General features: G+C 45.4%; 1 protein-coding gene across 6 annotated transcripts in view; it reads left to right on the forward strand.

The window, feature by feature from the left end:
* LOC146075597 (serine/threonine-protein kinase N1-like) overlaps positions 1–13,419 on the forward strand; it is a 91,251-nt gene extending 77,832 nt beyond the window's left edge. For 5 of the 6 annotated variants that reach the window (XM_083184981.1, XM_083184980.1, XM_083184983.1 and 2 more), the window contains 9 exons: positions 1,228–1,303; positions 2,457–2,548; positions 2,653–2,829; positions 2,937–2,999; positions 6,860–6,936; positions 7,026–7,168; positions 10,301–10,408; positions 11,343–11,423; positions 13,078–13,419. In XM_083184981.1, the coding sequence (XP_083041107.1) occupies positions 1,228–1,303; positions 2,457–2,548; positions 2,653–2,829; positions 2,937–2,999; positions 6,860–6,936; positions 7,026–7,168; positions 10,301–10,408; positions 11,343–11,423; positions 13,078–13,281 (1,021 nt within the window). In that variant the 3' untranslated portion in view covers positions 13,282–13,419. Of the gene's footprint in view, positions 1–1,227; positions 1,304–2,456; positions 2,549–2,652; positions 2,830–2,936; positions 3,000–6,859; positions 6,937–7,025; positions 7,169–10,300; positions 10,409–11,342; positions 11,424–13,077 lie in introns of those variants that run through there. The other variant, XR_014473600.1, reaches the window with a different exon arrangement.
* The last annotated feature ends 223 nt before the right edge of the window (positions 13,420–13,642 follow it).

Consider the following 13,642-nt stretch of genomic DNA (forward strand, 5'->3'; position numbering starts at 1 on the left):
GTGGAGGAAGCCATTTTGTGGAACAGACAGTATAGTACAGTATATAGATGATGGCAGTCTGTTGTTTGGTACACAGCACCTCAGCTTTGCTCCAGGACTGGTGCCGTACAGTCTGGTAGAGTCGTCCTCTCAGGGGTCCCACCAATCACATCTGCTTTCACTGCAGACATCTCAGAGATTTCACCTGGGTCCTTCCAATGGGCTTTTACACAGAGTGAAAGCAGGGAGATACATTTCCCTGGCAGCAAAAGTATCCAATAAATCTCTATTAGCCACATTCAAAATATATTTATATCACTTTGCAAAAGGTACTTCCAACCTCTAATACAGAACTGATAGGTTTCCCCATTGCCCTGCCAAAACCATTCCATCACAGAAAGTTCCTTTGCTAAATTATTTATCTTATTACCGTTTGTGATACTGCAGCAAAAAGTTACAATAGAAACAATAATTCCGAGAAACCTGGATGACTTTTTAACGGCTATTCCTTATATGTATTGGCTGTGCTTTATAATAATGGTTTACGTTACTATTTATTATAAAAACCTCTTGGAACAAAATGTGTGTGCGCACCTGTGTGTGCGTGTGAGATATTTGGATCACAGCAGAGAAGATTCATGTTGAAACACAGGAGCCGATTCAGAATTTGTCCCCGCCCTGTTTGGCGGGGTTTGTGCATGTGCGTTTATACGCGTGTGAAAACCCCAGGTGCAATTGGCTTCAGCGAGTGCATTCACTCCAGAGGGGGGCGGACATTAGGCTGGAGCAGGGGAATGCCCAGCATTTATGAGCATCCCCATGAAAACATTGGGCTTTCCCCTGGAAACGCAGGCAGGCCAATGCCTGTTCGGGGCGGGCGGCTGATGTCACATGACTCCAGCTCCCGCCTCCTTTACGGCAATCTCCACGTAAAATAAAACTTAGTTTTCAAGGACTTTCATTTCCAAAAAGGAAGAAAAATCATTCGATGGTCGGCGACGATTGAATAATTTCTTCTCCTTCTGCCGCATGTGAGGGGATGTGTTCAGCGGGGGGGAGGGGGCGGCGCTGACCTGTTCTTGAGGCTGCGAGTATACGCCACCTACAGAACAGGTCTGAATCCGGCCCCCAATCCCCTGCTTGGTATCGCTCCCCTCATTCATTACATGTACGTCCATTCGCTGGATGTTTGTATAAGATATAATACAAAGACACAAATATAACGCTTCCCCCATGACTGTGTTACAGAGCGCACAACGTCTCTCGGCTGTCTCTGGAAGATTTCAGACTACTGGCCGTGCTGGGCAGAGGGCACTTTGGAAAGGTGAGAGAATCCTATTTGTGGACTAAACCATGAAGCTCCAATAACTGCGATAAACACCATAACAAAGTATGTGTAATAGTAAGACATGAGGTAGAAACAGGAATGGCCTGTAGGTGACATCCTGAGGTCATCCGTCGTGGGACTCGCCAGTGTGTCCTCACAGCACAGTGAGTGCTTCGTAACATTGACTAGTTGGCTGTTGCTATTTTAGTGATATAATGGAATTCCTGTATAACCTATTTATCTTCATCAAGACGCCAGGTTTGTATAAAAGGACCCAAAATCTGATTTTCAATGAGGATAAAGTTTCGGGTTCGCGAGGAGATGTACAGTATCAAACTTTTGAGACCGATAAAATGGAGAAGTTGCTCACGTCAACGAATCAGTTTATACATAGCTATCATCTTTCTAGAACAGTTTAGAAAATAACAGAGGCTGATTGGTTCTTTATCTCTGTCAAATTTGTGATGCATCTCCCCCAATGTGTACATAATGCATATAAATAAATGTCAGATTACTATAATGATATATTCATACTTTGAAATGTATCAGGTTTATTAAACAATTCCCGATGCACACAGAATTTAATGGCATATAGGAACCACTTGGCCTGTCTGCCCTAAACACATGTACATGCACACACACTTACACACTAGGGTTCATTTTTACTCAGGAACCAATAAACCTACCAGTATATATTTTTTTATTGTGGGAGCAAACCGGAGTACATGGAGGCAACCCACACAAACACAGGGAGAGAACATATAAACTCCGCACAGTTAGGGTTGTGGTGGGAATTCAACCCATGACCTCAGTGCTGTGAGGCAGTAATGCTAACCATTGCACAGTCCGTAGTACTGTATTTTATCAGATACTTGTCCAATTTGTGAACCCAAAATGATAAAAGTTTGATTTTGAGTGTAAATTACTTAAAATTCAGTCAAATAATGACTGCAATCACTGTTTTTGTGGGAAGACCATGGCCAGTTGAATTCTGTGTGTTCCTGTTGTCCCATCCCAAAAGGCATTGCAGTCTTATACTGTGGGATGGTTCCGTTCTCTGGACTTAACCTTCAATACCTTTCTGTCAGTCTCCTTCTCAGCCACCAGTATTTCAGGATCCTTCTCATCTATTGGTCTGTCTCCTGTTCAGGTCCTTCTATCTGAGTACAAATCGACTGGAGAATATTTTGCTATTAAAGCTTTAAAGAAAGGTGACATCATTGCCAGGGACGAGGTTGAAAGGTCAGTGTGTACACCAAGCCCCTATTCTTACTGTTGTTATATATGCCAGTTTTACATGTAAAGACCTTTGGTTCCTGGCAGTCACTGTACCCACTTTCCTTCAGTCTCTTGTGTGAAAAGCGGGTGTTCGTGGCAGTGAGTGGAGCCTGCCATCCCTTCCTGCTCAGCCTGCTTGGCTGCTTCCAGACTCCAGAGCATGTCTGCTTTGTCATGGACTACATGGCCGGTGGAGACTTAATGACTCACATACACACAGAGGTGTTCAGCCAGGCACGGGCAATGTGAGTGTGTATCTCTACCACGTGCATGTACAGTATAGACTTAGATATCACATTGGGTGAGAGGGTAGGTTGTAACATAACCTTTTGTGTAATATTCCATACCTCAGGTTCTATGCTGCCTGTGTTCTACTGGGCCTGCAGTTCCTGCACAGCAAGGACATTGTGTACAGGTGAGAGCAGTGACCGTGTGTACATGTGATGATGAGCAGTGACCGTGTGTACATGTGAGATGATGAGCAGTGACCGTGTGTACAGGTGAGAGCAGTGACCGTGTGTACAGGTGAGAGCAGTGACCGTGTGCACATGTGATGATGAACAGTGACCGTGTGTACATGTGATGATGAGCAGTGACCATGTGTACATGTGATGATGAACAGTGACCGTGTGTACATGTGATGATGAGCAGTGACCGTGTGTACATGTGATGATGAGCAGTGACCGTGTGTACATGTGAGATGATGAGCAGTGACCGTGTGTACAGGTGAGAGCAGTGACCGTGTGTACATGTGAGATGATGAGCAGTGACCGTGTGTATATCTGAGATGATGAGCAGTGACCTTGAGTATATGTGAGATGATGAGCAGTGACTGTGTGTACATGTGAGATGTTGAGCAGTGACCGTGTGTATATCTGAGATGATGAGCAGTGACCGTGTGGGTACTTATGTAATATCTGGGCTGCCGATTTCTAAATCGGGTACATCGCATCGCATCGCATGCGACCATCGGATGCGATGCGATGCCCCGATTTTTCCATAGGAATCAATGTTAAAATGGACTGAGTCCATTTTAACATGGAATTCAATGGGAAAAAGGGGTCCTTTTCATACCCCTACTATCCAAGTGGGCATGGAGTTGGATATAAACCTGTGGCGAGCGTAGCGAGCCCCTTGAGGGGACACAGAATACCGTCCCCTCGCGGGGCTCGCTTCGCTCGCCACGCTTCGGGCTCGGTGGCTCGCTACGCTCGCCACAGGTTTATATCCAACTCTATGCCCACTTGGATAGTAGGGGTATGAAAAGGACCCCTTTTTCCCATTGAATTCCATGTTAAAATGGACGCAGTCCATTTTAACATTGATTCCTATGGAAAAATCGGGTCATCGCATCCGATGGTCACATGCGATGCGATATCGCATCGCATCTGATTGTATGCCTTAACTTAAGGCATACAATCAAAAAATCGGCAGCCCAGATACTACATAAGTACCACCGTGTGTACATGTGAGATGTTGAGCAGTGACCGTGTGTGTACATGTGAGATGATGAGCAGTAACTGTGTGTATATGTGAGATGTTGAGCAGTGACCGTGTGTACATGTGATGATGAGCAGTGACCGTGTGTACATGTGAGATGATGAGCAGTGACCGTGTGTACAGGTGAGAGCAGTGACCATGTGTACATGTGAGATGATGAGCAGTGACCGTGTGTACATGTGAGATGATGAGCAGTAACTGTGTGTACATGTGAGATGTTGAGAAGTGACCGTGTGTATATGTGAGATGATGAGCAGTAACTGTGTGTACATGTGAGATGTTGAGCAGTGACCGTGTGTATATGTGAGATGATGAGCAGTGACCGTGTGTACATGTGATGATGAGCAGTGACCATGTGTACATGTGAGATGATGAGCAGTAACTGTGTGTATATGTGAGATGATGAGCAGTGACCGTGTGTACATGTAAGATGATGAGCAGTGACCGTGTGTACATGTGATGATGAGCAGTGACCGTGTGTACATGTGAGATGTTGAGCAGTGACTGTGTGTACATGTGAGATGTTGAGCAGTGACTGTATGTATATGTGAGATGATGAGCAGTGACCGTGTGTATATCTGAGATGATGAGCAGTGACTGTGTGTACATGTGATGATGAGCAGTGACCGTGTGTATATGTGAGATGATGAGCAGTGACTGTGTGTATATGTGAGATGATGAGCAGTGACTGTGTGTACATGTCAGATGATGAGCAGTGACCGTATGTACATGCGAGATGATCAGCAGTGACCGTGTGTACGTGTGAGATGATGAGCAGAGACCGTGTGTATATGTGAGATGATGAGCAGTGACTGTGTGTATATGTGAGATGATGAGCAGTGACTGTGTGTATATGTGAGATGATCAGCAGTGACCGTGTGTACGTGTGAGATGATGAGCAGTGACCGTGTGTACATGTGAGATGATGAGCAGTGACTGTGTGTACATGTCAGATGATGAGCAGTGACCGTATGTACATGTGAGATGATCAGCAGTGACCGTGTGTACATGTGAGATGATGAGCAGAGACCGTGTGTATATGTGAGATGATGAGCAGTGACTGTGTGTATATGTGAGATGATCAGCAGTGACCGTGTGTACATGTGAGATGATGAGCAGTGACCGTGTGTATATGTGAGATGATCAGCAGTGACCGTGTGTACATGTGAGATGATGAGCAGTGACTGTGTGTATATGTGAGATGATGAACACTCAGTGACCATCTTCGTCTGCATACTCATCTCCATCATTGGCCTCAAGCCTCTAGTTGTATGTTGATTTGGTCCTCACTACTTACATTTAAGCTGTAATGTGTATTGAACTGTGGTGCTCTTCATTTGTACTGTATTTTTGTTATTTATTCAATGTTGTGCCAAGTTTTGTCTCCCTGTATTGTTCCTTTGTACGGCGCTGCGAAACACTTGTGGCGCCTTATAAATAAAATTATAATAATAATAATAATGAGCAGAGACCGTGTGTACATGTGAGATGATGAGCAGTGACCGTGTGTACATGTGAGATGATGAGCAGTGACCGTGTGTGCGTGTGAGATGATGAGCAGTGACCGTGTGTACATGTGAGATGATGAGCAGTGACTGTGTGTACATGTGACATGTTGAGCAGTGACCGTGTGTACATGTGAGATGATGAGCAGTGACCGTGTGTACATGTGAGATGTTGAGCAGTGACCGTGTGTACATGTGAGATGTTGAGCAGTGACCGTGTGTACATGTGAGATGAGCATGAGCATGCAATGCAGACTTGTACATTGATACTTTTACCCATGTCATACCCATCCTCTATCCTCTTCATATTTAGGGGTAAATGTATGACGCTTGGAGAAGTGGTATCTATCCACATAAAGAACATTCTGTGCAAGGTGATAATGTTCCAGCCAATCAACTCCTAACTGTAAATATACATATTGGAGCTGATTGGCTGGTGCATTATCACCTTGCACATAATGTTCTTTATGGGGATAGATACCACTTCTCCAAGCTTCTACACTTACCCCAATGTTCCACGCCCCCTTCATCCCACTGTTTCTTCACATTGTTCAATCTATCTCACTGTTATCCTCACTTTGGGGCAGATTTATTAAGCTCAGTGAAGTGATAAACTGTCTGGTTTTTTTCACCGGGCAATCAGTCCCTACCTGTGAAGTTACAGGCTTGGTTCGAAAAATGACAGTTGGGAGCTGTACATACAGTACCTCATCGTCCTTATTTATTGATACTCACATAATGAATGCATTTCATTAACATCTTAATCATAACCTAATGAGGCTTTTTTTCTGTAATTAACTAATGCTAATTATTGAGCCCTTCACACAGATAAACAACCCCCAATGATCATGCCTATCCTCCTTATCCTCAGCATTACCTTCCCAGCAATTATACTATCACCCCACTTACCTGTTGCTAATCTGTGTGATACTCAGGAGAATTGATCACATATCAGTCCCACTTCTGACACCACTCCTCCTGTGAGCCTCATTACCTCTTTCCTGAGCTGCCCGAGAGTCTTGCTGAGGCACATTAGGGTCAGTGGTTATATTGGCTGGGATAAGCCAAGCAGCTGCAGGCCATGTATCCTATACAAATACCTAAAATCAGAGGCATTTAAATATACCAGGCCCTCCATGTTACCATGATGGCCTGCCAGTCCATGTGCTTGCCCATGAAGACAGGCGCATCATGCCACAAAATAGCATTGTACTTGTATTATTAGAGTTGTTACACTCTGCAGGTTAATCTGAACTTTGATCCTCTGCAGAGACTTGAAGCTGGATAACTTGTTGCTGGACTCAGATGGTTATGTGAAGTTGGCGGATTATGGATTGTGTAAAGAAGGTATGTGCACAGTGTATCACTACATACTGTACACTGGAGTTATTGTAAATTTGGGCATAAATAATTTTTATAAAAAATCTTTATAATAGGGATGGGGCCATCTGATCGTACATCGACATTCTGTGGGACCCCCGAGTTTTTAGCTCCTGAGGTTCTTACAGATGCCTCCTATACTCGCGCAGTGGATTGGTGGGGCTTTGGTGTCCTGCTTTATGAGATGATGGTTGGAGAGGTAAGAGCGCTTTCTGTATTATGGGCCTGATCCAGACCTGATCACTCATCTGCAAGTGGTTAGCCGCCGCGACAAAAAGAAAACCCACTCTGTGTAACCGGACGGCGGCACCCAACGGGGCTCTGTAAATTGCGGTGGGGGCGCCGCAGGTACCCCTCAGACCACGCGAACCCCCCTGCTGCATATAGCCCCCACACCGGATAGCGCCGCAGGGACCCCTCAGGTAGCACGGACCCCCCTGCTGTATATATATAGGGGGGGGGGGGGTTCACCTCTGCTCACCTCCATCGGGGGGGGGGGGGGGACCTGGCGGCTCCGAACTGCCGCCCTCCAGTGGCTGGCGCCCTAGGCAAATGCCTAAAGCTGCCTAGTGGTGGCGCCGGCCCTGTGTCCACCCCCAAACAAGGGACTGTGATTCGATCCTTATGCTATTTTGGCTCGAACATGCACACTACAATCCATACACATGCACAGTCATTTGATGATTGAAGGAATTTGCACAATAACAATAGCAATTAGGCTGAATCGGGCCCTTTATGCTTTGATAGATGAAGAGGTAAGACTTCTGTCTGTATTGTATGCAGCAATGGTTGGAGAGGTAAGAAGGCTGTCTGTATTGTATACAGCAATGGTTGGAGAGGTAAGAAGGCTGTCTATATTGAATCAGATTGACATTTGGAGAGGGAAGGTGGTGTTTGTATTGTATGAGGTGATGGTTGGAGAGAGAAGAGTGCTTTCTTTATTCTATGAAGTGATGTTAGACCCTGTCAGAGCCCAGCTTGGAATTAGAGGTGCCCATACACTGCTGCGACGTCTCGCAGCAGTATTTGGGCACCCGATACCCTGGCAAGCCGCCATGACCTTCCCGGCGACAGGGACGCATGTGATCCGTTGTAATGGATCACATGAGTCCCTGCTTCCCGCCTCCTTCGCCGCCAGGAGGGAGGTCCCAGGATGGGTGGTCAGACAAGCAGCAGGTCCGACCACCCGGTTGGGTCCGATGCACGCTGGACCGCGCATTGGACCCGACGGCATGTCAGGGAGAGGCGATTTGGTCTGATTTAATGTGCCGATTGGTCGCAATCGGACAAAATCGGACCAAATCGCCTCAGTGTATGGGCACCTTAAGATGTATGCCCAGTAAATGGTGTGACTATGCCCCCTCTTTGCCATAGGGTCATAAATAATAGTGAACGGCTATGCAACTATCTAGTACTGGGCTATCAGTGCTAGATAGCCGGCTCCTTATTCTGTTTGCAGACTGAAACAGTGCAGCTCCTTTCAGATGTGCGTCAATGTCAAAAGAAAATAAAGTAGCATTTTCCAGTGTATAACTACTTATTGCCTCATGCCCTGACGTGTTTTAGACTGTTTGGGTATACGTGTGCTTGTAGTTCTACAAATATAGGCATAGCCTGAGCATTCTGGCGCTTGTAGAACTATAATTCCCAGAATACTTTGACATTAAGGCTGCTGGGACCTATAGTGCAGTTTGACAAAATGCTAGGGGGAAAAAAAAACAGAATCTGAATTTAAAACACTTTCATTAAGATAAAAATACCACCCCACACAAACCTCATTCAGCAAAATATTTCTGACTTTGCAAAAGTACAACCAGTGGCGGAAGTCTTTCCGGAGCGCGCCCAGCACAGGGCAAGGCTGCCCCGCTTGCCGGGTCCCTCCCTGTGATGTGCTTTGTTGTGATATTGCTAAAGTGGGAGCGCTTTGCTGTGGAGCACATGACATGACCTGGCTCTGCAGCCTAACTGCAATGTTTTTGGATCTTGCTAAGGTCGCAGCAGCTGCGTGTGCTGCTGTTACGCAGCTGCTGCTGACCTCCCCTGAAGCGGCCCAGACACGCCCCCCGACAGTCCGTTGTCACCTCCCCCATCAGAAACGTAACTGCAATAGTGAGTTGATCTCAGTTTAAGTGTTTGCGCATTAGCACATGTGCAGATCTATGAAAGGCGATTTTGGGAGATCTTGGTCCGAATTAGGCCCCTAAATCCCAGGGTTCTTGTGGGAGCTCTTCAGTTAATGTATGAAAACCATGGGTTAGATGACATCTGGCCTACTCCTTATGGAGCTATGGCAGTGACTTAGCTAGGAGAAACGTATTGATTAGATTTAGATAGTAACGTTTTTTGCTCAATCAGTTCTAACACACAGAACTGATACGCTGCCAGCATTTGATAAGATATAAGTGTGTATTATGCCATTCTATACTGTCTTACACAACACGAAATGACCCATATGTCACAGTATACACAGCCACTGGCATCTTACAGTACCGGCCGCACAGCAGATTCCTGATACAATCTTCACCTACATTTTAGTGCGAATTGTGTCCAACTCTACTCGAGGGCATGATTCAGTTATGGGCGCAATGCCAATTTATATGGAGTTGGGTGATTGCCAGCTAACTGCACATGCACCACACTGGCACTGCACATGCAGCAAGGTAGCTTAGCGTTTCTTCGCAATGTGTTTGGCAGCCGTGGACAGTGTGGGAGAGGTATCGGGTAGTGCTATACCGTATGCATTAAAAGTGGTGCCAGCGTCTCAGTCCCCGTGGCCATTCTGTTCAACCATAGTCAGATGTCTGATCATCAAAGGATCTATGGCACTAGTGTCAAACTCATGGCCCTCCATCTGTTGTGGAACTGCACATCCCAGCATGCCCTGCCACAGATTTTATATAATGGATTGCTAAAACTGTGGCAGGGCATGATGGGACATGCAGTTCCACAACAGCTGGAGGGCCATGAGTTTGACACCACTGATCTATGGCCATACATTTCCCGGCAGCTGTGGGGTGAGCATATTTTAATATGGTAGCTGTGCTAAAAACCCCGCAGCTGCGATTGCATCCGCCCAGGATGCTTGGAACAAGCTTCCTGCAAAAATAGCAATGTCCAACATAGCAGAATGGTAAAACTCTTGGAATAAGCATAATGTAGCAGCAAATGATAATTAGAGGAAGCAAGAGCAGTATGTGTTTGACACTGAGCACGGACCTGTTCTACTGAAGCTGGGCAGACTGTATGACCTGACGTCTTGGATCTGCCACCAAATGTCTCTGTTCTGCATTTCCCTTTCTGTCATTACTAACCGTCTCCCTCTGTGTCTCAGTCTCCATTCCCAGGAGATGAGGAGGAGGAGGTGTTTGACAGTATTGTTAATGATGAAGTCCGATATCCACGATTCCTCTCTGCAGAAGCCATCGCAATCATGAGAAGGGTGAGAACATTAACTCTTCCTATCTAGAATTAGCAATGAAAGCAATATGAACTGACATTGGTGTGGAAAGTATTATCTATACAGAATCTGACGTATGGAATAACACCTAGAACTGCACATGAATTGGCATTCCATAACTACAGTGATTCAGAGGATACTCCGCTACGCGCTGTTCCTGATGCTCCCTGTAGGCTGGGTTAGAAAACTAGAGGCTAGGATGAAGCTGATTGGGCAGCTGTGGTGTGTTGTCCAATCAGCTTCATGGACAGTCCAGAATACAACATACATCAGAACAACTTTCCACCAACCATCCAACCAACAAACTAGTTAATAAAAAAGAATAAAAACCTGGTACTGTATGGGAGCAAATGTAATTTCTAATTAAATAATTTGCTCCAAAACTCTGAAAATGGACAGAAAAAGTCAGTCAGACAAGGAACTGTTGTTTTGTATGTTTGATGTAAATAATTTAAATGAATGGGTTTTTTTGACAATTTCCCTGGGTTTGTGAGCAAACTGCTGATTGGTACTTGCTCCTACACAGTATCAGATTTTCAGTCCTACCAACCAATTAGTTGGATGGTTGGTGAAAGTCGGCCAGCATTACAATCCATACAGATTACTTGCACACTGTATCTAGCTGTTAGCATGGCGGAAAGACCAATAGCATCCCAGTGGATTTGGGTGCATCTGGGTATTGTACCCTATGTTTCCTACTATTTGGGGTATGGAATGCTAAAGAAAGTTAAGGAGTTATCCTCTATCGGACACTCCCAACGTCATCTGTGACAAATAGTGGGACATCCATGCAGCATAACCAGTATACTGTATGGCAGACCCGGTGTCTGCTTCTGTCAGTTACATCGCTCAGATCAGTCAGGGCTCCTCCTAGTACTCCTGACATATCCTGTCCTCTCCATATATGCATCTGCAGCTTCTGCGCAGGAATCCGGAGAGGCGGCTGGGATCAGGAGAGCGAGATGCTGAGGATGTTAAGAAGCAGCCGTTCTTTAAGGTAAGTTGCTGTGCAGATATTGCATATTTACATAGTATTACAAAAGGATACATCAAAAGTATTTACTCTGGGATTAAATTGTCAGACCTTAAATGTATACAAAGTTCCGGTAACATTTTGTGCTCCAGTTGTTTTGGAACTACAAATCCGTTTGGCTGACAACCAAAGATTCACAGAACATGCTGGGACTTGTAGCTCCACAATAGTCAAAGAGTCTAGTTAGCTTCTAGCTTTCTGTACAATGATTTATTTTACACATGCTGAGGGGGGTATTCAATCCCAGCTGTTATTTCCAACAGGGGAAGTAGCAGCGGGAGCCTATTCAGGGCTGTCTTTCCCGAGGCATTCTGGCAGAACGGACCCGACTTTAAAAACCGTCAGGCCCCTTTTGCCAAGAACGGCCTTGGATTGTCGAGATCACGGCTGTATCTCGACAATACGCCCCCTTTTCGCAGCTTGGCAGATGGGACATTAAATCCCGCCTGCCACAAAACAGGCGAGGCCAGAACGGGGCAGGGTCACGGCTGTTGGGACGTCCCAACAGTCATGACTCAGGTTTGAATACCCCCCTATATTTGTACCTATGGCAGCTGCAATAGTGAGTCTGCATTGTGTGAGCAGTGATATTATTGTTTATAACAGGGGTGGGCAATATCTGAGACTTCCGTTCACAGAAGACCTACAAATCCCAGCATGCCCTGCCACAGATTTAGCAAGTGCAAAGGACCCCAGACACTAAGCCGTGGTATCATATGCCTGCTAGGGAGCTACCAGATGCATTTGATACAACCTGCCCTCCTTTTGCATACAATGGGGCAGATGTATTAAGCCTTAACAAGAGATAAATGCATGAGTGATAAAGAGAGATCAGTTCCTTACTGACTTTATTCAAACACAGTCTGTAACATGGCAGTTAGCAGGTGATTGGCTGGATGTTTATCTCTCCTTATCACCCCTGCATTTATCTCTTGTTAAGGCTTAATACATCTGCCCCAATGTCACATAACATAGTAATTAAGGCTGAAAAAAGACGTTAGCCCATCGATGTATTTTATGCGCTACAATTGGCTGGCAAACTGAGAAAGTGTCCAGAAAGATGTCAGTCAGTACTCTTAGTAGAATGTCCAAGCTAGACAATTAAAGTCATAGCAAGATAGAAATCACATAAGGGATAGATCACTGATCATTCTGTCCATCTCCCTTCTTCATGAACACCCAACACTTGTAGGACTTTATCCTTACATAGTATAAAAGAAAGTTACTGAAGCATGTCTGTCTGTCTGTCTGTCTGTTTAAATGTGCTAATCTCGAAGACCACTGGATTAATTTTCACTATTATGTAGCACAATTCTCTAAAAATATTTAGGTATATTAACCATCGGCCTATGCCATATAGGAGCTGAGCAATAACTATTTTAGAGAATCAAGTTGATCATTGCCGTGACAATATATAAATCAGGGAAGAACGAGGCTCTCGGACATGTACCCGTGGGGGTCTGCGCAGGGCCTGGCGCCAGTGTATTTATCTAATGAAATTTACAAGCACAAGAAGGAAAGCCTTTAGAATGAATTTCTTATATATAATGGGGTACATTAGGGCAGTCACAGTCAGTATAGATCCTGGTGTCTGACTGTCACGGTTTTTCCGTTCCAGGACCTGAATTTTAAAGCCCTCCTGGACCGCACCCTGCCTCCTCCTTTTACCCCATGTGTAAAAGGACCACATGATATCAGTAACTTTGACCCGGAGTTCACATCTGAAGGACCAGAGCTGACACCTCCTCGGGAACCCCGAACTTTAAACCCCCCAGAACAGAGCTTATTTCAGGGCTTTGACTACGTGCGGGAGGAGGTGTGAGAACGTACAGTATGGCATTCGCTGGACTGGATTCTCTTCCCTTCATCTTTCATCACATTTCCATCTGTTCCTCCATCTTTATTCTCTTCTGTCTCTACCTCAGGCAATTGTTGTAAATAAAGACCTGTATCAATGTGACCGTCACTTTTTATCATTGGATGGAATGGCTTGATCTGGTATAAACGTGTTCTGGGGAGTAGAGGGTTTATAGCGCTTAGAAAGAGGAGCCTTGGGGGCCGATTCAGACCAAATTCATCTCCGTCCCCGATGGTGGGGTCTGCGCATGTGCAAACCCCCGCCGCAAGCGCATTCTGCAAATGTTTCATACGCCGAGGCACTTGCTGCCTGATTGAAAGGCAGG

The sequence above is a fragment of the Crinia signifera genome, chromosome 4, assembly GCF_055691185.1.
Source record: "Crinia signifera chromosome 4, ASM5569118v1, whole genome shotgun sequence".
NCBI classification, from domain to species: domain Eukaryota; kingdom Metazoa; phylum Chordata; class Amphibia; order Anura; family Myobatrachidae; genus Crinia; species Crinia signifera.